Below are 23,961 nucleotides of genomic sequence, written 5' to 3'. Positions count from 1 at the left end.
TCTACTTCGTTCCCGTTGATGTAGACAGGGGCATGTTCTCTTTCATGTTTTCTGAAGTCGATGACAATCTCCTTTGTATTGTTGACATTGAGGGAGAGATTATTGTTGACCACACTGCGCAAGCATTTATTTTCATGTAAAGTGCGTTTCTGATGAAATGTGCTATCTGAATGCATGTCTTTCATTGATTGTTCCTTTTGTGAAATTTTACCTTGAACAAATCGACTGCCGCATTTTTACATTACAACAGTGACTGTAACACAAAAGTAACATACTGTGGATGTTTGAAATCTGAAATAAAAACCAAAATAACTGGAAATGCTCAAAGGGCCTGGTAGTATCTGTGGAGAGAGAAACAGATAACAATTGATGATCTGACAAAAGGACATCAATCTGAAATATTAACTTTCTTTTCCCTCCACAGATATTGTTAGACCTGGTGACTATGTCCAGTATTTTCATTTTATTATTGTATTAAATTTCTTTGAGATGCTCTGAAGTTGTGAAAGGCACCATGGAAATGCAAAAAGAAATCTTTCTCTTTTGTTCCTCATCACAGTTTTAAAGTTGTGGTTGTGGAGGGTCAGTCATCTCAGCTCCAGGACATCTCTGCAGCGTTTCTCAGGGTAGTGTTGTAGGCCCAACCATCTACAGCTGCTTCATCAATGACCTTTCCTCCGCCATAAGATCAGAAGTGGGGATGTTTGCTGGTGATTGCACAGTGTTCAGCACCATTCGTGACCATTTCAGATATTGAAGCAGTACATGTTCAAATGAAACAAGATCTGGACAATATCCAGGCTTGGGCTGACAGTTGGAAAGTAACATCTGCACCACACAAAAGCCAGGCAATGACCATCACCAATAAGAGACACTCTAATCACCGCCCCTTGACATTCAATGGTATAGTAATCACTGAATCCCCCATTGTCAATATCCTTGGGATTACCATTGACCGGAAACTCGACTGGACTCACCGCATAAGTACAGAGGCTAGGAATACTGCAGCGAGTAACTCACCTCCTGATTCTCCAAGTCTATCCACCATCTACAAGACACAAGTCAGGAGTGTGATGGAATATTCCTCACTTGCCTGGATGGGTGCAGCTCCAACACCATTGAAGAACCTTGACATCATCCAGGGCAAAGCAGCCCACTTGATTGGCACCACATCCATAAACATTCAATCCCTCCACCACCGATGCTCAGTAGCAGCACTGTGTACTATCTACAAGATGCACTGTAGCAATTCACCAAAGACCCTTAAGTAGCACCTTCCAAACCCACGGCTACTTCAATCTAGAAGGACAAGGGCAGCAGATAACTGGAAACACTTCCATCTGAAGTTCCTCTCCAAGCCACTCACCATCCTGATATGGAAATATATCGCCATTCCTTTACTGTCACTGGGTCAAAATCCAAAATTCCTCCCTAACAGCATTGTGGGCCAACCCATAGCACAAGGTTTGCAGCATTTCAAGAAGGCAGCTCACCACCTTCTCAAGGGCAACTGGCGATAAGACAATAAATGCTGCCCTAGCCAATGATGCCCATGTCCCACAATTGAATTAAAAAAAATTCTGAGGCAACTTGCAGCAACCCAACCCTAACTGAAAGCAGCATGATCATAGGTTGAAACTGGAGTCAGTCAGATCATTTTGCCCATGCAGCTCCAGATACTATTAACGAATAATTTAAACTTTTTATTTTCATCCAGTGCTGCTTGACAATTAACTTTAGACACTGGTTTGGATTCCCATTCCTGTACTTGCCCTCTTTGGTGGCTTTAGTGGTGGACCTGGATATAGATATGGAAGACCATTTGACCCGTAGAAACACGAGACTTGCATTTCTTTGGAGCCTTTTGTGATCCCAGGACACCCAAAGACACTTGATAACTCATGAAGTACTTTTGGAGTGTAGCCCATTTGTAATGCAACCAATTTGTGCACAGTAAACTGCCAAAAAGCAATCTGATAGTAACCAGGTAAACTGTTTCAGTAATCTGGCTAAGAGATGAATATTGGCCAGGATACCAGCAAGAATACCCTGCTGTTTTTTGAAACAGTACCATTTAATCTTTTAAGTTCATCTGAGAGGACTTAGACTTGACCTCAGTTTAAAGTCTCATTTGAAGGATGGATCCTTGACATGCAGCAGGGCGGAATGGTGCACAATGGTTAGCACTGTTTCCTCACAGCGCCAGGGACCCAGGTTCGAGTTCCATCTTGGGTCACTGCCTGAGTGGAATCTGCCCCTTCTCCTCATGTCTGTGGGGTTTCCTCCGGATGCTCAGGTTCCTCCCACAGTCTGAAAAATGTGCTGGTTAGGTGCATTGGCCATACTAAATTCTCCCTCAGTGTACCCGAACAGCACTGGAGTGTGGCAAGTAGGGGATTTTCACAGTAGCTTCATTGCAGTGTTAATGTAACTATTTGTGACTAATAAATAAACTTTAATTTTACACTGCTCTTTGAGTGTTGACTGAGGTGTATGCCGGAGGATGTCACAGAGATAAGGAGGGGAAAGCCATGGTGGGATGGAGGGGGTTGAATGTAAGGATGAGAATTGTAAGATCAAGACATAGGTGAACCAGGAGACAGTGTATGTCAGTAAGCGCAGAGATGATGGGTGAATGAGACTTGATGCAAGTTAGGTGCAGGCAGCTGAATTTTGAATGGACCCAATGTTCCGGAAGGTGCATAGTAGAGTAGCCTGATGAGGACTGCATTGAAGTAGTCCTGGAGTTGGGCTTGAACCCACGATCTTCTGATTGAGGTGAAAATGAAGGCAGTGAATTAAGCTGAGTCTGAGTGTCAGGCTGCCTTGCAATGGAGCAAATGTTTCTCAGGTCCTTTCAGGAAGAAAAGGAAAGTGTACAAAAGGTTCAGGGAGCTAGGAGATGTTAAGGATCTAGAGGAGTATAAGGATTGTAGAAAGGAGCTTAAAAGGGAAATTAGGAGAGCCAGAAGGGGTCATGAGAAGGCCTTGGCAGGTAAGATTAAGGAGAATCCCAAGGCCTTCTATAAATATGTGAAAAGTAAAAGGATGAGAAAAGAAGGGATAGGACCTATAAAAGGTGAAGGGGGAAAGGTCTGTGTGGAACCAGAAGAAATGTCAGAGGTGCTTAATGAGTACTTTGCCTCAGTATTCACGGTGGAAACTGATCTGGGAGATTTTGCTACAGGTTTGCAGCAGATGGAAAAGATTGAGTATGTGGATATTAAGGAAGAGGATGTGATAGAACTTCTGAATTCTATCAAGATAGATAAGTCGCCGGGACCAGATGGGATGTACCCCAGGTTACTGTGGGAGGTGAGGGAGGTGATTGCAGAGCCCCTGGCGATGATCTTTGCGTCGTCGATGGAGACGGGAGAGGTTCCGGAGGATTGGAGGATTGTGGATGAGGTTCCTATTTTCAAGAAAGGGAACAGAAATAGCCCGGGAAATTACCGACCGGTGAGTCTGACCTCAATGGTTGGTAAGCTGATGGAGAGGCTTCTGAGGGACAAGATTTATGAGCATTTGGAGAGGTTTAGCATGATCAGAAATAGTCAGCATGGTTTTGTCAAGGGCAGGTCGTGCCTTACGAGCCTAGTTGAGTTCTTCGAAAATGTGACTGAACACATTGACGAAGGAAGAGCAGTGGACGTGGTGTACATGGACTTCAGCAAGGCGTTTGATAAGGTCCCCCATGCAAGACTTCTTGAGAAGGTGAGAGGGCATGGGATCCAAGGGGCTTTGGCCTTGTGGATCCAGAACTGGCTTGCCTGCAGAAGGCAGAGAGTGGTTGTGGATGGGTCTTTTTCTGCATGGAGGTCAGTCAATAGTGGAGTGCCCCAGGGATCTGTTCTAGGACCCTTGCTGTTTGTCATTTTCATAAATGACCTAGATGTGGAAGTGGAGGGATGGGTTAGTAAGTTCGCCGATGACATGAAGGTCGTGTTGTGGATGGTCTGGAAGGATGTCAGAAGTTGCAGCAGGACATAAATAGGATGCAAGACTGGGCGGAGAAGTGGCAGATGGACTTCAACGCGGATAAATGTGTAGTGGTCCATTTTGGCAGGACCAGTGGGATGAACGAGTACACTATCAAGGGCAAGAGTCTTAGCAGTGTTGAAGAGCAGAAGGATCTTGGGGTCCGGGTCCACAGGACTCTTAAGTCGGCCTCGCAGGTGGAGGATGTGGTCAAGAAGGCGTATGGTGTACTGGCCTTCATTAATCGAGGGATTGAGTTTAGGAGTCGGGAGGTAATGCTGCAACTTTATAAGACCCTTGTCAGGCCCCACTTGGAGTACTGTGCGCAGTTCTGGTCGCCTCACTATAGGAAGGACGTAGAAGCTATTGAAAGGGTACAGAAGAGATTTACAAGGATGTTGCCTGGATTGGGAGGCATGCCTTATGAAGGTAGGTTGAGGGAGCTGGGACTCTTCTCCCTGGAGAGACGAAGGTTGAGAGGCAACCTGATAGAGGTTTATAAAATGTTGAGAGGAATAGATAGGGTGGATTCTCAGAGGCTATTTGCCCGGGTTGAAATGGTCGCTATGAGAGGACACAGATTTAAGGTGCAGGGAAGCAAGTACAGAGGTGATGTTAGCATTGTTTGCTGGAGCAGACGAGTGAAGGAGCAGAGAGAGATAAGATTTTACCTGTTAAAAACCTGTTTAAATAAGTTTAAAGCACTTTGTTCTTTGTAGAACTGTTTAAAGCATTTATTGTATTTACTGCTTTAAGAATTCTGAGGGAGTGGTTAGAAGGAGTTGTGGGCCAGCCAGCTTTAAATCAGCGCCAGGTTTAAAAGGAGGCCTGGTGTAGACAGCGGGCAGCGTCTGAGCGGGCAGTGGAGTGAGAGGGAAGCAGAGTGAGCAATTAGGGCTTAATAACAAAAGGGCTGGGGAGAAAAAGGGCCAGGTGAGTTCGTGTGGAAATTTTCAACATTACTGCAGTGAATAATGGAGGGGCATGTGATGTGTGGTTTCTGTATGATGTGGGAACTGGTGGACCCCAGGGTCCTTCCCAGTGACCATGTCTGCAGTAAGTGCAGGTTGCTGGAGGAGCTCCAGCTCAAGGTAGATGAGCTGGCCTCTGAGCTACGGACGCTGAGGCTCGTCAGGGTGAGAAAGGGTGCCATTGTCAATGGGGTGCAAGTAACATCCACTGCCCCTAGACTGGCTAACTCTAAGGGTCAGGAACAAGAGGGGGCTGCTGAGAGGAGGAAGGAGGGTGGGGAGAGGAGGCCTCAGCCTCTCAAGCTGCATAACAGGTTTGAGGTTCTTGCTTCCAGTCTGGACGAGAACGAGGGAGGTGAGGTCGGTGAGCAGACTGCACACGGTACAGTGATGCAGCAGGCCATAGGCAAAGAGAAGGGGAAAAGGAACTCAGTTGTAATTGGGGATAGTGGGGTGAAGGGTATTGACACTGTCCTTTGTCACAATGACAAAGTGCACAGAAGGGTGTGTTGTCTGCCTGGTGCTCGGGTCCGGGATGTCACATCTGGGTTGCAGAGGAACCTGGAGTGGGAGGGTGAGAATCCGGTCGTAGTTGTTCATGTGGGTGCCGACGACATAGGCAAAATGCAAACTGAGGATCTGGGGAGGGAGTATGAAAAGCTGGGAATGGAATTAAAAAGTAGAACCGACAAGGTGGTCATCTCTGGGCTACTGCCTGAACCGAGTACAGACGGGCGTAGGGTTGATAAGATTAAGGAAGTGAATGGGTGGCTCAGGGATTGGTGTGGGAGGAATGGGTTTGAATTTATGGGGCATTGGCATCAGTATTGGGGTAGGTGGGACCTGTTCAGGTGGGATGGGGTTGGTCTGAACCGTGCTGGGATCAGAGTGCTGGCTAATCGTGTAAAGAGGACTGTAGACAGGGCTTTAAACTAATTGGGGGGGGAGGGTGTGAGGGTAGGTGACATTGCGGGGTCTAAAGTTAAGGAGACGGTACAGGTAAGGATAGAGGCCGAGGATGTCCCAATAATAGAGGAAGTAAGGGGCATGAGTATGGTTGGTGGCGTTCCAGCAAATCAGCTCCAGGTGAAGGCTGGGATGAAGGTGCTTTATCTGAATGCGCGAAGCATTAGGAATAAAGTGGATGAGTTGGTGGCGCAGATCGACACAAATGGATATGATCTGGTGGCCATTACAGAGACGTGGCTGCAAGGTGACAGGGACTGGGAGCTGAATGTCCAGGGGTATCAAGTGTTTAGGAAGGATAGGCAGGACGGGAAAGGGGGGGGCGTAGCTCTGCTGATTAAGGATAGCATCAGGGTGGTAGCGAGGGATGATATTGGAGCCAAGGAGCAGAACGTGGAATCGTTGTGGGTGGAGATTAGGAACAGCAAAGGGAGGAAGACGCTGGTGGGTGTCGTCTATAGGCCCCCCAATAATGATCTGGAGGTGGGGCGGGCTGTTAACGCACAAATAAGTGCGGCGTGCAGGAATGGGACGGCCGTGGTTATGGGGGATTTCAATCTACATATAGATTGGTCAACCCATGTTTGACGCGGTGGGCTCGAGGAGGAGTTCTTGGAATGCTGCCGGGATAGTTTCCTCGAACAGTGTGTGTTGGAGCCGACAAGGGAGCGAGCTATCTTGGATCTGGTGCTATGTAATGAGGCGGGTAGAATTAGGGAGCTTGCGGTGAAGGATCCTCTTGGGGAGAGCGATCATTGTATGGTGGAGTTTCTGGTGCAGATGGAGGAGGAGAAAGTGGGTTCCCAGACACGCGTCCTTTGTTTGAACAGAGGGGAGTACAGTAGGATGAGAGAAGAATTGGCAACTGTGGACTGGGGGAGCGCGTTGGAAGGTAGGTCCGCTGAGGAGCAGTGGAGGATCTTTAAGGAGATCTTTCTTGGTGCTCAGCGGAAATTTATTCCGATGGTTAAAAAGGACCGTAGGAGGAGAGGTAATAAGCCGTGGATAACGAAGGAGGTGAAGGAAAGTGTTAAATTAAAAGCGGAGGAATTTAGAGGAGCTAAGAGTAGTGGGCGAGAAGAGGATTGGGAGAGGTTTAAATGTCAACAAAGATTGACAAAGAAGTTGATAAAGAAGGGTAGGAGAAACTATGAAGCTGGGCTAGCGCTTAATATAAAAAAGGATAGCAAGAGTTTTTATAAATATATAAAAAGGAAGAGGCTGGCTAGGGTGAACGTTGGTCCCTTAGAGGATGAGAAGGGGGACTTAGTGGTAGGGGATGGGGATATGGCGGCGGTCTTGAATAACTTTTTTGTTTCGGTCTTCACGGAGGAGGACGTGAATAATTTGCCGGATGTTAGAGATGGAAAGGCGGTAGGACTGGAGGGTCTCTATGACATTACTGTTACTAGAGAGGTGGTGCTCGACAGACTGGAGGGGCTGATTGTGGACAAGTCCCCAGGACCGGATGGAATGCATCCGAGGGTCCTGAAAGAAATGGCGGAGGTGATAGTGGATGCCTTGGTGGTTATTTTCCAGACGTCGCTGGATTCCGGGGAAGTGCCGGAAGATTGGAAAACGGCTAATGTTACGCCGTTGTTTAAGAAGGGTGCCAGGCAAAAGGCGGGGAATTATAGGCCTGTTAGTTTAACGTCTGTTATAGGTAAAGTGTTAGAATCCGTCATCAAGGAGGAAATAGCGAGGCATCTTGAGGGGAACTGCTTGATAGAGCAGACGCAGCACGGTTTCCTTAAAGGGAAGTCGTGTCTGACAAATTTACTGGAGTTCTATGAGGATGTGTTTAGGGCGGTGGATAGAGGAGAGCCGGTGGATGTGGTCTTTCTGGATTTTCAGAAGGCGTTTGACAAGGTACCTCACAAGAGGTTATTACAGAAGGTCAGGGGGCATGGAGTTGGGGGTAGGGTGTTAGCGTGGATAGAGGACTGGTTGTCAAATAGGAAGCAGAGAGTGGTGGTCAATGGGTGCTATTCGGATTGGCGGATGGTGACTAGTGGAGTGCCCCAGGGGTCGGTGCTGGGGCCTCAGCTATTTACCATTTATATAGATGATCTGGAGGAGGGAACGGAGTGCAGGGTGTCGAAATTTGCTGATGACACCAAAATTGGTGGAAAGGCAAATTGTGCGGAGGGTGTGGAGAGTCTACAGAAGTATCTAGATAGGCTGGGCGAATGGGCCAGGAAATGGCAAATGGAATTTAATGTTGGCAAGTGCGAGGTGGTCCACTTTGGTAGGAATAATGGTAGGAAGGATTATTACTTACGTGGAGAAAAACTGCAGCAGGCGACGGTGCAGAGGGACCTCGGGGTCCTTGTGCATGAGTCGCAAAAACCCAGCTTGCAGGTGCAGCAGGTGGTCAGGAAGGCGAATGGGATGCTGGCCTTCATAGCAAGGGGGATTGAATATAAAAGTAGGGAGGTCTTGCTGCGGCTGTATAGGGCGTTGGTGAGGCCGCAGCTGGAGTACTGTGTGCAGTTTTGGGCGCCGTACTTACGCAAGGATATTTTAGCCTTGGAGGGAGTGCAGAGGAGGTTTACTAGGCTGATGCCGGAGTTGAGGGGGTTGAGCTATGAGGAGAGGCTGAATAAACTAGGCTTGTACTCGTTAGAGTTTAGAAGAATGAGGGGAGATCTCATTGAGACATATAAGATGATGAATGGGATGGATAGGGTAGAGGTGGAGAGACTCTTCCCGCTCAGAAAGGATAGTAGGACTAGGGGGCATAGCCTCAAGATCAAGGGGGGGCGGTTTAGAACAGAGTAGAGGAGGAACTTCTTCACTCAAAGGGTGGTGAATCTCTGGAATTCTCTGCCCGTTGAAGTGGTGGAGGCTGCCTCGCTAAATATTTTTAAGACGCGGGTTGATGGGTTTTTGATGAGAGAGGGGATTAAGGGTTATGGGGAGAGGGCGGGAATGTGGAACTGAGCCACGACAGATCAGCCATGATCTTATTGAATGGCAGGGCAGGCTCGAAGGGCTAGTTGGCCTACTCCTGCTCCTATTTCTTATGTTCTTATGTAAGTTTTTCACTCAGAGGGTGGTGAGTGAATGGAATCGGCTGCCGTCAGTGGTGGTGGAGGCGAACTCGCTGGGGTCTTTTAAAAGACTTCTGGATGAGTATATGGGATTTAATGGGATTGGGGGTTATAGATAGGTCTATGGATTGGTAGGTATTGATGTGATCGGCGCAACTTGTGGGCCGAAGGGCCTGTTTGTGCTGTAGTGTTCTATGTTCTATGTTCAGATGTTGGTGTTGAATTACTGTTGGATTATTTCACCTCTTTCATGGGGTGAGATCGGTCTGACGGAGGTTTAATCCTTTCAGTCTGGATTGGACTCAGTTTTGGAAATAAATGAGAAGCAATCAAACTGGCTGTACCAGCTCATTCATTTTTCACCTTTGTGTGACTTGGCATTTGTAAGCAGTCTTCTTTTGTGGAATTATTCATCTTTGCTCTTATTCCATGCTGTCATTTGTGTCTTCATTACTTCTAGACTTGACTATTCCAACATACACCTAGCCCTCTTCCATTCTATCCTTTGTCAATTTGAAGTAATCCAAAACAGCCCTCCATGTGTAACTCGCACCAAGTTTCATTCATCTAACACTCATGGGCTTGGTGATGTCGGTGAACTGGCTCCCAGTTAAGGAATAACTCGATTTTAAAATTCTCATCCTTGTTTTCAAATCTTTCCATATCCGCACCCTCCCTGTCTCTATAATCTCCTTCAACTCTACAACCCGCCAAGCTATCTGAGTTATCTTTACTCAGAGGGTAGTAAGGGCGTGGAATGCCCTGCCTGCAGCAGTTGTGGGCTCGCCAACTTTAAGGGCGTTCAAATGGTCAGTGGATAGGCATATGGATAACATTGGAATAGTTTAGGTTAGAGGGTCATTAGATTGGTTCCACTGGTTGGCGCAGCATCGAGGGCCGGAGTGCCTGTACTGCTCTGTAATGTTCTATGTTCTATGAGTTCCTCCAATTCTGGCATTTCAGTGTCCCTGATTTTAATTGCTTCACAACTGATATCTGTATCTTCAACTGTCTGGGCCCTAAACTTGGAATTCCTTTCCTGCACCTCCCTGCCTCTATATGTCACTTTCTTGTTTTGAAATCTTAACTTGATGTCTTCCTCTCTGTCCAAACTTTTGACGCCTAGCCTAATGTCTCTATATGTGTTGCATTTTGTTCATTAATGCTCATGTTAATTACCTGTGAAGCATTTTTGGTCATTTCATTGTGTTTAAGGCATGATTTATATATTCACAAGTTGTTGTACCCACAGTATATCCTTACTGTTTGAAGCTAATATTGGGAGACAATTGGGGGTAAAACTTGCCTAGGGTAGTTATATGAATTATGTGGTAGAGAACCAGCAGGCTATTTTCGACTGTTCAATGCGCTCTTTTGTAGTCAGTGGAAGAATGAATTGGGTGGAGTATTAATGGACTGCTGGACTTGCTTTACCATTCAACATTGATTTTGCCTCTATTGTCAGTGCTCAGTTTGTTCAACTCTTTGTTTTTTGTGCTTGACCACTACAGGTTTCCCCACATCGCTCTAAAAGAGCGGGTAAAGTTTTCTCAGAACTGGAAGCGTGGGAGATGTCGCCAAGAGATTTTACTGAGGTGGAAGTACAAGTAAGTGGTAGTTTCACTTTATCTTTATTCTGTCAACCCTTTTCAGTATACTACTGTGGTTTGAACTTCAGAATCATAGGCACTTGATATGACAGTAAAGCAGCCATTCATCAAAAGTCAGCATAACAAAGTTCCATCTACATGGCCCTTAAAATGCATATGCAGTATGTGTCAGATACAGAGTAAACCTCTCTTATACTGTTCCTATCAGACACTTCCAGAACAGGTACAGCACAGGGTTAAATACAGAGTGAATCTCCCTTGACACTATCCCATTACACATTCCCAGGGAGGGAACAGCATGGGGTTAGATACAGCGTAAAGCTCCCTCTACACTGTCCCTATCAAACACTCGCAGGACAAGTCCAGCATGGGGTTAGATACAGAGTAAAGCTCTCTCTATACTGTCCCCATCAAACACTCGCAGGCGAGCTGCAGCACGGGGTTAGGTACAGCATAAGGCTCCCTCTACACTGTCCCTATCAAACACTCCCAGGACAAGTCCAGCATGGGGTTAGATACAGAGTAAAGCTCCCTCTATACTGTCCCCATCAAACACTCACAGGTCAGGCACAGCACGGGGTTAGACATACAATGAATCTCCCTTGACATTATCCCATCACACATTCCCAGGGCAGTCTGGATGGGAGAGTCTCAACTTTAGCTTAATAGCGTTTCTATATGCTATTTGTACTGAGATCTACATTTGATTTCCTGATAATTGATATCATATTTGTCTACATTATTCATTATTTTGTGCAACACTGTCACTGTTGTTATCTAGATTGACTTATTGGTGGAGCAGGGGGTAGGGGGCATTCTCCCCAGCTTAACAAAAGGATTCAATGGTAAGACTCTGGAAATTTTCTGCCTTTGTTTCCCCTAGTAAACAGTTTCTTGGGAGCACAAAGCTTGAACATTGCTAGAAAGGGAGACATGTTGCAGAACTTTTTGTTTTGCACTCAAGACAAACACAAAAATGCAAAATTTCAAATTATCACAAAAATTTATACTACACGAAGCAAGGGTTGTTGATTGGTTGGCAAGTTGACTCTGGCCAAGGCATTGCCATGGAGAAATCAACAGGAACCATAGGCTCCCCATGCTTCCAGGTAATTCAAAGAAAGGCATAAAATTTAATATATTCTTGTTGTCTACATAGAATAGATCTCTGTGTATGAATGTATGTCACTTCTAATCACATTGTGAGCTCTACTGATTATCCTATATTCATTGTTAATGTAATTGTGCACTCGGGATTGTTCCGCAAGTGTGTCCAGTTGCAGAATCACATCTTAACTGAACGTTAGGTGTTTTGTTTTGGGATTTGCAAGCACTGGGTATTGAGTACTGTCTGTACTCTGCCAGTTACAAACAACCAGAGGAATGTGATGCTTGATTCCATTAATCAATCACTGGAATGCATAACTGGCATCACACTGACACTGAAATTCATATACAATGTTGCTCAGTTGTATGGTTGGCAGAACGCCCTTTTTAAACTGACAATAGCATCCTATCAGTGGAAAATACTACTCTCATTGCCACTGTGTAATTGCTGTGTGGAACGGCTTGCTTAATCTGTTCAGATTTTTAAGTTATTTCGCCTTCTCTGGGTATTGTGGTCATTTGAAATTTGGCATTCTGTGCTTGTCGTCATGAGTGCAAGATGAAAAGCATCAGCAACACGTCTCTCTTCAGCAATACGCCAGTAAAGTTACCCTGAGTTGATCTGACCATTCAATTTCAATTTCTCCTCAGTTTATTGCCATGGTTACAACTGGATGATCAGTGGCTGTACCTCTCCCAAGCAGCTGATATCCGAGCATATCCACTGAGGCAGAATGGTGTCAGTTTTCAGCGACGGCCTGTCTCTGTGTACACTGGCCATCAGGACGATGTCTGCCGATTTGTTGTCAATGAATCCCACATCATCAGCGGCGGTGGGTAAGTGGTTTGAATTACTGAGTGGCGACCCAAGATTAGCTCTGGTTTGGTGTAATATACTTGCCATAAGAAATGCACCAGATGTAGTGTACAGTGGGCTTAATGGTTACAGTACGTGGGATTTATGACACAGCGACAGGCGATTCGGCCCAAGCAGTCCATGCTGGTCATATCCTCCACTCCAGTCTCCTCCCGTTTTTTCTCATTCAAGTCTATCATTGGAATCCTCTATTTCCTTCTCCCTGATATGCTTGTCAAACTTTCCTAGAAAGCATCTACAGTATTCCCTGTAACCACTCTGCATTCTCGAGATTTCCACTCATCGGGTAATGATGTTCTTTTTGAATTCTATATTGGATTTCTTGGTGTCCATCTTGTATTGATGGCTTATTGTTATGCTGTTCCTCACAAGAGGAAACATTCTCTCTGTTTTCACTCTGTCAAAACCTTTCATAATTTTAAATATCCATTAATTCACCCCACAGTTTTATTTTTTCAAGCGAACCTAGACCCAACCTGACAATTTTTTCCTGATAAGTATACCTGCACATTTCTGCTATCGTCCTTATAATTCTACTCTGCATCCTCTCCAATGCTTGTATATTCTTTTGATTATATAGCGACCAGAGCTGCATACTGTCACCCAACAATATAGGCTTATTTACGTCTCACCATTAGTTACTGTATTTCCACAGTATGAACTGGGTAAGAAGTATTTATTTTTATTCTGGTACTGCATGGCTCCTGTGTCCAACAACTACTCTTGGTAAAAGTGAGCATTTGACATTTATGTGTTAGTAGTTGTGTGTCTTAGTTTCTGTTCCTTTATATGTACAATACTTATTGTGCAAAATGAAACAATTCACTCTCATCCAGTACAGTATGAGTCTGTTTGTCTCATTAGCGACATCACCCAAAACACAGCATCAGTTTTCATACATACAGTGATGGCAACAAGTCCTGGTCTGTGCTTTGCCAGTGATCTGAACTAAGAAGGCAATGAGGGATATGACTTTCCAGATTGTTGACCATCTCTATCTCTGTAACTTTCTCCAGATACACAAATATCTGAACCGTCTGAAATATCTGACCTGGCCCCTTGAGCATTCCCAATTTTGATTGCTCCACCATTGGTGCCCATGCTTTCAACTGTCTGGACCGAGGCACTGGAATTCTTTCCTACCTCCTCCTTTAGGGTGCTCCACAACAACTAACCTTTTGTCTAAGATTTTGGCTATGTGCTCTAAAATTGATGTGTTTTGGTGTCTATCATGTTTGGTGTTTTGCTCTATCATGCTCCTGTGAAGCACCTTGGGATGTTTTATTATGTTTACATTATTATGTTATATATTTGTAATTTGTAGTTGTGTCTTGGTGTCAGCTCTTATACATGTATGATATACACAATGGCTAAAAGGAATGATTCAATCTCTAATGAGATTATCTGACCTTATGTGTAACTGTGTCAGCTCTTGTGCATGTACAGTCTGTAGCCAGGAAAAGGGATGATTCATTCCTATCTGTTACTGCATGGTCTGCTTGTATCTGCATTGACTTCTGTACTGTACAGTATGGAACTGATAATGGGGACAATTCACTCCTGCCCAGTAAAATGCAATGATTATGTCAGCTTCTGTGCAAATACACACTTGGTAAAAGATGGATCTTTGGCTGCGAATGTGATTCATTTTCTCTCATTGACCTCACAGTGGTCTTCAACGATAGTTACATCACCTCTTCTCCATTATCCAGCTACCCTCACTTGGTTCTAATCTTATCTATCCGACAATGAAATCCTCATGCATGCCTTTGTCACCTCCAGACTGAATTCTCCAGTGTTCCCTTGGTTGAGCATCCCATTCTCCTATTTGTAAACTTTAACTCGTACTGAACTCTGCTGCCTAATCCAATCCTGATTAAGTTACTTCTACTGCTTGAACTTAGATTGGCTTCTTGCCCCATTTTTCAAATTCAAGATTCAAATCTTTATATTTAAATCTCATCATCACCTCCCCATCTCTGTAATCTCCAGCACCAAAATTCATCTCTATATCCATCTCCCTACCCACTCCCACTCATTGTGACCCCTTACGCATCCCATTTCTCTTTTACCCTGCCATTGGTGGCTGTGCCTCCCTCAGCCCTTGCTTTAGGATGCCTTTTCTAAAACTCTCCACCTTCCTCTCCTTCTTCAAGACCTTCCTTTAAAACTGACACTTTTTACCAACTTTCGATTATCTCCTTCCTAAAATCACCCCCCCATCAGCCCAAAGTTAATTCTCCTTCCTTACACCTCTTGGAAGCCCTTTGGGATATTGTTCTAACATTGAAGTTACCATGTGTTGATTTATGTCTGTCTCGCGCAGTATGGTTGGTGTGTTTCAGTCCTGGAGATGTATTATTTGTTGAGGGTATTGAACTTATTCCAAAATTGCATTTCTGATTAAACCCCAGTTATCATAGAATCATATAATCCCTGCAGTGCAGAAGAAGATTTGATTTATTTTTGTCACATGTATTAGCATACAGTGAAAAGAATTGTTTCTTGCGTGCTATACTAACAAAGCATACCATTCACAGAGAAGGAAACGAGAGACTGCAAGATGTAGTGTCACAGTCATAGCTAGGGAAAGATCAACTTAATGCGAGGTAGATCTATTCAAAAGCCTGATGGCACCAGGGAAGAAGCTGTTCTTGAGTCAGACTTTTGTATCTTTTTCCCGTTGGAAGAAGGTGGAAGAGAAAATGTCCAGGGTGCATGGGGTTCTTAATTATGCTGGCTGCCTTGCCAAGGCAGCGGCAAGTGTAGACAGAGTCAATGGATGCGAGGCTGGTTTGCATGATGGATTGGGCTACATTCCAGCCAAATGTGAGGTAATGCATTTTGGAAGGTATAATACAGATAGGAAATATACTGCAAATGGCAGAACCCTGAAGAGTTCTTTGATAGGCAAAGGGATCTAGGTGTTCAGGTACACAAGTTACTGAAAGTGATGATGCAGGTGGAGAAGGTAGTCAAGAAGGCATACAGCATGCTTGCCTTCATCGGCTGGGGCATTGAGCTTAAAAATTGGCAAGTCATGTTGCAGCTTTGTAGAATCTTAGTTAGGCTGCATTTGGAATATAGTGTTCAATTCTGGTTGCCACACTATCAGAAGGATGTGGAGGCTTTGGATAGGATACAGAAAAGATTTACCAAGATGTTGCCTGGTATGGAGGGCATTAGGTATGAGGAGAGTTTGGAGAAACTTGGTTTGTTCTCACTGGAGCGACAGAGGTTGAGGGGACACCTGATAGAAGTCTACAAGATTATGAGAGGCATGGATAGAGTAGATAGTCAGAAGCTTTTTCCTGTGGTGGAAGAGTCAGTTACCAGGGGGCACAGGTTTAAGGTGCGAGTGGCAAGGTTTAAAGGTGATGTACGAGGTAGATTTTTTGCACAGAGAGTAGTGGGTGCTGGAACTCGTTGCCAGGGGAGGTAGTGGAAGCGGAAACGGTAGTGACTTTTATGGGCCGTCTTGACAAGCGCATGAATATGATGGGAATAGAGGGATATGGTCCCTGAAGGGTAGGGGGTTTTAATTAAACCGGGTAGCTTGGTTGGTGCAGGCTTGGAGGGCCTTTCCTGTGCTGTAATTTTCTTTGTTCTATTCACGACCGTCTGTAGTTTCTTGCAGTCTTGAGCAGAGCAGGAGCCATACCAAACTGTGATACAACCATAAGGAATGCTTTCTATGGTGCATCTGTAAAAGTTGATGAGAGTTGGAGTTGACATGCCAAATTTTCTTGGCCTTCTGAGAAAGTAGAGGCGTTAGTGGGCTTTCTTAACTATAGTGTTGGTATGAGGGGACCAGGACAGGTTGTTAGTGATCTGGACGCTTATAAACTTTGACGCACTCGACCCTTTCTACTTCATCCCCGTTGATGTAAGACAGGGGCATGTTCTCCTAATGCTTCAGATTACCGAATTCGCTATCTCATTCCTGTACTCAGTCTTGTCATTGTTTGAGATCTGACACCCGCCCCCTCCCCCACCCCCACCCCCCCTACAGTGGTGTCTCAGCAAACTTGAAAATCAAATTGTGGAGAATTTGGTCACACAGTCATAGGTGTATATGGAGTATGGTAGGGAGCTGAGAGCAGTGTGGGGCACCAGTGTTGATGATTGTGGAGGAAGTATTGTTGCTTATCCTTATTGACTATTCCAGCCAATTGAGTCTGCACTGATCCTCTGACAAAGCATATTACCCAGGTCCACCCGCTGCACTATCCCTGTAAGCCCACAATATTATGCCACTACTTCCCCAAATCTAAGCATCTTGGGACACTAAGGAGCAATTTAGCATGGCCATTCCACCTAACCAGCACATCTTTCAAACTTTTATCCTGTGAAAAAATGCTAATTTACTTCTACTTGATTTCAACTAAATTAAACCTTGCCCACTGCCCCCTCACATTCCTCTGTGGCTCCCTCCCCCACCTGCTCACACCTCTCTGGCCTCCCCCGCTCACACCTCTCTGGCCTCCCCCGCTCACACCTCTCTGGCCTCCCCCGCTCACACCTCTCTGGCCTGCCCTGCTCACACCTCTCTGGCAACCACACACCCCCCCCCTCTCTTGTGCCCCCGCTCACTCTTCTCTGGCCCCCTGCCCACCTCTCTGATCTCCCGCTCACCTGTCTCTAGCCCTCTGCCCCTTCTTCACCCCTCTCTGGCCCCCTTCTCATTCCTTCTCCTTTAGCCACCCCTAGCCCCTTCTAGCTCTATCTAGCCTCCTGCTCCTGCTTGGCCCTCTTTGGTCCCTGCCTCCTACACTGTTATCTGAGTGCAGAAGTGGCAATGAATAGAACAGTGTGTAAAGACAAGGCTCTGTCTCTCTGGTGAGCTCCAGTGATTCACAAATATTTGTTCATGATGCACTGCATCGTTCAGTTTTTTTTTGTTTTCTTCTGGCTGGCCATTGAGTGAGTTTTCTTATATGTGGGTTACCTTAATATGTGAGCGTATACGGTAAACACAGTGACAAGATCAATGTACAGTGCTTTGAGTATATTTGAAACTAATGGGACCGATCTACTTGGCAGGGATGGGAAGATCATTGTCTGCAACACTTGTAACTCATTTTATGCAGCCTACTCAGCACATGAACAAGAGGTCAACTGCATCGACAGCCGAGGACATGTCATCGTTAGCGGCTCGAGAGACAAGACAGCACGGGTAGGTGTGGAGAAGCAGCCTGGTGTTAAGCCCAGCCTGACTGTTAATCTAGTCCCTATCGGGAGTGGAATTTATACTATCTCTAAGAGAAGGAGTATTTTTAACTCTCCTCAAAGAGAAGTTGAAGCCTTGGAATGCCAGCAATGTATTTTCTTGTTTTCACCTTTAACTTTTTGGGATTGAGTAAGATCAGCAGTGTTGTAGATTATATATAGCTGGGGGTGAATCATAGGGTGGGCATAATGTGGGGTTGGTGAGGAGAGATGGGGTTGTCAGGTTTCATACATCACAATTACACAGTGTAGAATGAGGCCATTCAGCCTATTGCATCTGTCTCAGCTTATTGGTAGGGCTATCCAATTACTTTCACTCCCTGCTATTTCCCCATAGCCATGAAAATATTTACTTTTTAAATATATAAATGATTCTCTTCTGAACGTTGCTATTGAATCTGCTTCTGCCAACCTTTCAGGCAGCGCATTTCAGACCACCAAATTTGCTAAAAATCATAAATCTGTGTGCTTTGGATATTGACTCTCCTGGCAGCAGACACAGCTTCTTGTCTCTCTCTGTTCCTCCTCCTCTCTGTTTTTCGCTCTCTCTCCCTCCCCCCGCAAAAAAAACCCTCATAATTTTGACCACCTTAATTAAATTCCCCTTAGCCGATTATGCTCCAGGGAGAGCGATTCCAGGTTTCTGGTCCCTCAATCTAACTGAATTGATCTTTTCTTCAACTTCAACTTAATGATGCCTTTTTTACTCCCATGTCTGAGCAGAAAGACCAATTCTACGTTTGTGTTGAGTTAGTTGGGGAGTGCGTTAGTTTTAGTGCCCCCAGACAAAAAAGAATGACACTAAAGGATTAATCAGGATAATAGCTCTTGATAGCTATCCATTATCCCACATCCCCAATCTCAGATGTCAAACTTTCGAACCACCCAAACTCTTAAGTTTATTTGTTAGTGTTACAGTAGGCTTACATTAACACTGCAATAACGTTACTGTGAAAATCCCCTAGTTGCCACGCTCCGGTGCCTGTTCGGGTACATTGAGGGAGAATTTAGCGTGGCCAGTGTGCCTAACCAGCATATCTTTTGGTCTGTGGGAGGAAACTGGAGCACCCAGAGGAAATCCATGCAGACATGGACAATGTGCAGAGTCTGTACAGACAGTGGCCTAAGCAAGGAATCGAACCCAGGTCCCTGGCACTGTAGGGCAGCAGTACTCACCATTGTGCTGCCCAACCTGTTAGTAAGATACCTGTATCTACATTTTGTATCCTACTGTTTAAGTGTTGTAACCAGTGCAAATGAATTTGCTGATAATCTGCTCCCTGAAACTCCAGAGTAACAGCGAAACTATCCCATCCCAACCTAAAGTCATAGTTGATCTGCTGATTCAGATTTTGGGACAAAATATGCAAGAAAAACACAAACCCACTCTTGCAATCAATCTTAAATAGTGTAAAACATTGTGGATGCTGGAAATTCTGAAATAAAAGCCAAAATTGCTGGAAATACTTAGCAGATCAGGCAGCACTGGTGCAGAGAGAAAGAGTTAATGTCACAGATCAGTGACCTCTCATCTGACTGGATTCTCATCGATCTGAAATGTTAACTGTGCTTCTTTCTCTGTCCAGATGCTACTTGATCAAAGTGTTTCCAGCAAGTTTTTTCTGTTTTTAAATGTAATCAAGCAACTTGTCTAAAAATATATTTGCTTGCTTAACATAAGTGAGTTGAACCAAATCGTTGCACCCCAGTAGAAATCAGCAAACTTAACACAGACCAGGGAAAGGTCTTGGGACCTCCTTGATCTGTAAAAATCACTAATGTAATAGCTGAACCTTCAGGGAATAAATAAAACTTGTATTTTCCTGGATGAACAAGTGTCCCAGCTGTTCTTGAAAGGTTCCATTAACTGCTGTACCACAGAAATGTAATTGTGATACAAAGCAGACTGCAGGCTGACCTCGAAGCTGCCAGAATGTGCAGATACAGAGTGATTTGGGTCTGAGACTTCAGGATAATAAAGCAGTACAGTGACAGCACAGGCATTACTAAACCTGGAGATTAAAGTTTAACACTTCAAGGACTGGAGCAAGATGAAATTAGCAGCTTATTCTCATGTTTATCTCCAGACCTTGGCGCCACCCAACCTTTTATTAAACAATGTATACATACTTTCTGCAACGTACAAGAACCACATTATAAAGGACATAAATATAAACTTGGAAATGGGCTAAAGGTTCATTCTCAATTCCTTCCTCCCTCCTGCGTGTTCCTTTTCTCTTGCTTTCCAAGCTCTCTTTCTTGATTTTTTACCTTTCAACATTGCTCTCTTTTCTGTCTCTTCCCCTCATTTTATTTCCCTTGGCATGTTCTCACTCTATTTCTCACATTTGCTCTTTCTCTCCTGCTCAAAGCATAAATTGTTTCATAGTGTCTGTTTTTTCCTATATATTGTCTTGAAATGGGCTGAAATGTGAATTCCATGGCTATAGCTGCCTGGTTCTTCTGTATGACTGATCCTCGAAAATTAGCATTATCAGGCAGTTTGGTGCATCACATTTTGGACAAGCAATGTAGAAATTAAACATGGAGAAAATAGTCTTTTAAAATTTGGCCCAGATCTTTAAAAATGGTGATAGATAACATATCTCTTCAACTCATGTAGATTTGGTCGCTTTGTTCGAATAGGCTGGGAGAATGTTTACACACAATAAGGACAGAAGATCGAGTTTGGTCAGTCGCCATTAACCCTCTGCTGAGGTAAGTGGGAATTTCCAGAACAAGTTAAAGTGAGATTGTGTGGATGTTTACTTACATAATTATATATTGTGTAAATATCATGTTTATATTAAGAATCTTATGTCTGCTTACATTTCCTGTCACAATTTTTGGTGCCAACTATCTCCCATTCTAAATGTCTACTTTGTCCATGTAAACACATCACTCTAATTCCTTTGACCGGCTGGCAGGTTCCCACAAATTGTTGAAGATGCTCTCTGAAACATTAATCAACTGTTTTTTTTTCCTTCAGTAATTGACATTTCTAATGCCACATGTAATGTTTTAAATAAAATTCAAAAATAGCACATTTCATAATCTTAATACCTTCATTGAAGTTTTACTTGATTTTTAGCTTCTCCCAAGAGTTGGATTTAATAATTTTTGCCCAGGGTTATGACTCTGTAAACAGAGTTTGACTTGTGCATCTAAGAATGTACAGTGTTTCTAATTTTCTAAAGCATCTCCGTGCCACTCATTCAACTTTTTGCTCAGTAGGTTTTCAAACAAAAATTTGGAAAGAAGCGAAGGTGTATTAAAGTGTATTATATTGGTAATCTCCATTATATATGTAGATGCAGGAGTTTATAATACATAAAATAGGATGTATGACTTTGAAATTGGAGTGGAATTGTGACTGTGTGCCCTGCTCCAATCATTCTCCAGCCCTCTGACCTTGTTTCACCTGAAGACTACATTTGGTCCTCATTCTCTGTTTGAACAGGAGATTGATTGGTTCTTACCTTGCTGCTCATCTTCACCACTGAAAATATATTTGTCACCTAGGTTACCATTTCCTTTCTCTTCTCATTTATTTTAATAAATTGTAGTAAAGAAACTGTAACAAGGAGGGGGAGGGGTGGTGGGTGGGGGGCGGGGTGGGGGGGTGGGGACATGGGAGGTGGAGGCAACTGAGAAAGTTACTGAATCTGATAGTGTGAAGAAGCAAGATTTATAGTATCTTTCATGCCTCGGCCAGCTCTTTGAAAGATCTATCTAATTGCACCCTTTCCTCATAGCACTGTAACTATTTCCTTTTTAAGTACTTATTCAATTTCCTTTCGAAGTTACTATTGAATCTGCTTCCACCACTCATTTAGGCAGAGTATTGCAGATCATAACAACTTGCAACATAAAAAGAATCCCTTATCTCCCCTGTGTTTCTTTTGTTAATTACTTTAAATCTGTGACCTCTGGCTCCATCCTCCTGCCAATGGTAATAGTTTCTCCCTATCTACCCTAACCCTTCATAATTTTAAAGATGCAATTCAGGTACTCCATAATTTCTGCTCTAAGGAGAGCAGTCATGGCTTCTGCAGTTTGTCCATGTAACCAAAATCTCTCTGGCCAGGGAGAGTACTGAGCCTTTTTATGTGAGAAAGCTCAGTTAAGCTCAGGGAAGATCCACTCAAGGCAGTGTGCTTGATGGCAAAGTGGATCGCACCAGGCAGGGTAACTGCCTTACAGATCCAGGTCTGGTTTCCCTGTTTTCACTGGGACAGTAATTGGGGTGTCAGGGTTGGCCTCTGTAGCAATTGGCAGGGTAGGAGTCACAAATTATTACCTGGTCGCCTGCTCCTGACCATCAACCTCAGCTTGTGCGCACGCCTGTGTTTGTGAATGGCTGTATTCTTATTAAGAGTACATTAATGCTGAATAGCAATGAACAAGATGGTTGAAGTGGGTCGCAATGCAAACAGTATGGTATGGGTACCCCTGAGTTATGAGCAAACCTCATGTTGAATATGTACCGTGGGAAGAAGAGGGACAAAATATCAAGAAGATAATTGGGGACTCTGATGGCTAGAAACTGAACAACATTCCAGGAAGCCAAGCTAATATTGTTGTCCAGGATCTGACAAAAAGAATGGCATCTTGATTGGCCCAAAAGTTGAAGAAAGAGCATTGTTTTTCATTATTGACATGATGTCAACATCACTGGCAAGGCCAGCATTTATTGTTAACCCCTAATTTCCCTTGAGAAGATGGTGGTGAGCACTGCAGTCTCTGGTGTGGACACTCCCACGGAACCATTTGAAAAGGAGTTCTAAGCTTTTGACCTAGAGATGATATAATTTCAAGTCAGGATGGAAAGAAACTGGAGTCTGAACTTGCATCCATTGAAAGACTGCTTAATATGAGAATTGCAAAGCATTCTGAGATTTAATTTGGATAGTGTCATCTTTTCAGTAACCAATTCGTAAGAATCACTGGATTTACTTACTTATTTTTCATATATAACTGTAAGCTGAATGAGAGAGTTGAATAACTTTATTAAGGAATCTGTACCCTCACTGACCTCTTGGTAATGTGGACCCATGTTTTCTACTTATCTGGTGAACAGAAGGTGAAAGGATGATGTACACACTCGGTCAGCCCTTTTAAGGAGTGCCCCAAATGGAATCTGTGTGCTAAGATAACATGCATGCTTAACAGCAGTAAATCTCTCATGGCACTGATCTGACCACCTGCATTGCTTGCTCGTGTCACCAGTATCTCCCATGTGTCCTGTAATAGGCTGGACCTCAACCTGAATGCTGTGTGTGTTACATGTGTTATGCGGCCCCCTTGACTGTGTGAATGTGTGTGTACGTGCCTTTTTGTTAAATCATTCGTAAGATATGGGTCATTGCTGGCTGGCCAGCATTTAGTAGCTGTTTCTAGTTGCTTTTGGAGGGAATTGCTGTGGTTCTGGAGTCACATGTAGGTCAGACCAGGTAAGGACGACAGATTTCCTTCACTAAAGGATGTTAGTGAACTAGGTGGGTTTTACCGACAATCGACAATGGTTTCATGGTCATCAGTAGATTTTTATTTCCAGATTTTTTTTATTGAATTGAAGTCCATCATCTGCAATGGTGGGATTCGAACCCATGTCCCCAAAACATTAGGTGAGTTTCTGAATTAATAGTCTGGCGATAATACTACTAGGCCATTGTCTCCTTTGCGTGGGGATCATTGGCATGCCTGTGGTCGCCTCTTTCGTCGCACTCCGACGTTTTGTGGCAGTTTGCAAACTCCCCCTCTGGTGCTGTTTGGCTCTCCTGACTTGCTGTGCCTCTATCTCTCTGTCTCTCTCTCACTCTCTCTGTCTCTGTCTGGCTCCTATATTTGCTCTCTCACTGCTACTTTCCCTCATACTCCGCGATCTCTCTCCGACTCTCGTGCATTCTGCCTCTTCGACTTTCGTGCTCTCTCTCTCTCGGACTCTCTTGTTCTCTCACTCTGACTCTTAGGCGCGTTTTGTCTCTGGATATCGCATTCGCACTTCCTCTAGCTCTCACACCCTTGTGCCCTTCTTACATTCTTACATTCCCACACTCCCTCTGGCTTTCACATACTTACGCTCTGTCCGGCTCTTGTGCACTGTCCCTTTCACTCTCATCCTCTCTGGATCTCACTCTGTCTCTGGCACTCACGTCCTCTCATTTGCT

The 23,961-nt window shown here is 44.3% G+C and overlaps 1 protein-coding gene across 2 annotated transcripts in view; it reads left to right on the top strand.

The window, feature by feature from the left end:
• The window catches only part of fbxw4 (F-box and WD repeat domain containing 4), a 145,819-nt gene that overhangs the window by 22,748 nt on the left and 99,110 nt on the right, over nucleotides 1-23,961 (top strand). For both annotated transcript variants that reach the window (XM_080205986.1, XM_080205985.1), the window contains exons 2-5: nucleotides 10,480-10,575; nucleotides 12,337-12,522; nucleotides 17,606-17,738; nucleotides 20,415-20,509. In XM_080205986.1, coding sequence (XP_080062112.1) covers nucleotides 10,480-10,575; nucleotides 12,337-12,522; nucleotides 17,606-17,738; nucleotides 20,415-20,509 — 510 coding nt within the window. The remainder of the gene's footprint in view (nucleotides 1-10,479; nucleotides 10,576-12,336; nucleotides 12,523-17,605; nucleotides 17,739-20,414; nucleotides 20,510-23,961) is intronic.

Source organism: Carcharhinus amblyrhynchos, chromosome 17, assembly GCF_965287045.1.
Source record: "Carcharhinus amblyrhynchos chromosome 17, sCarAmb.v2.hapA, whole genome shotgun sequence".
In the NCBI taxonomy this organism is placed as follows: Eukaryota; Metazoa; Chordata; class Chondrichthyes; order Carcharhiniformes; family Carcharhinidae; genus Carcharhinus; species Carcharhinus amblyrhynchos.
Note: the sequence above shows the minus strand (reverse complement) of the source record. Positions and strands in the feature narration are given on the sequence as shown.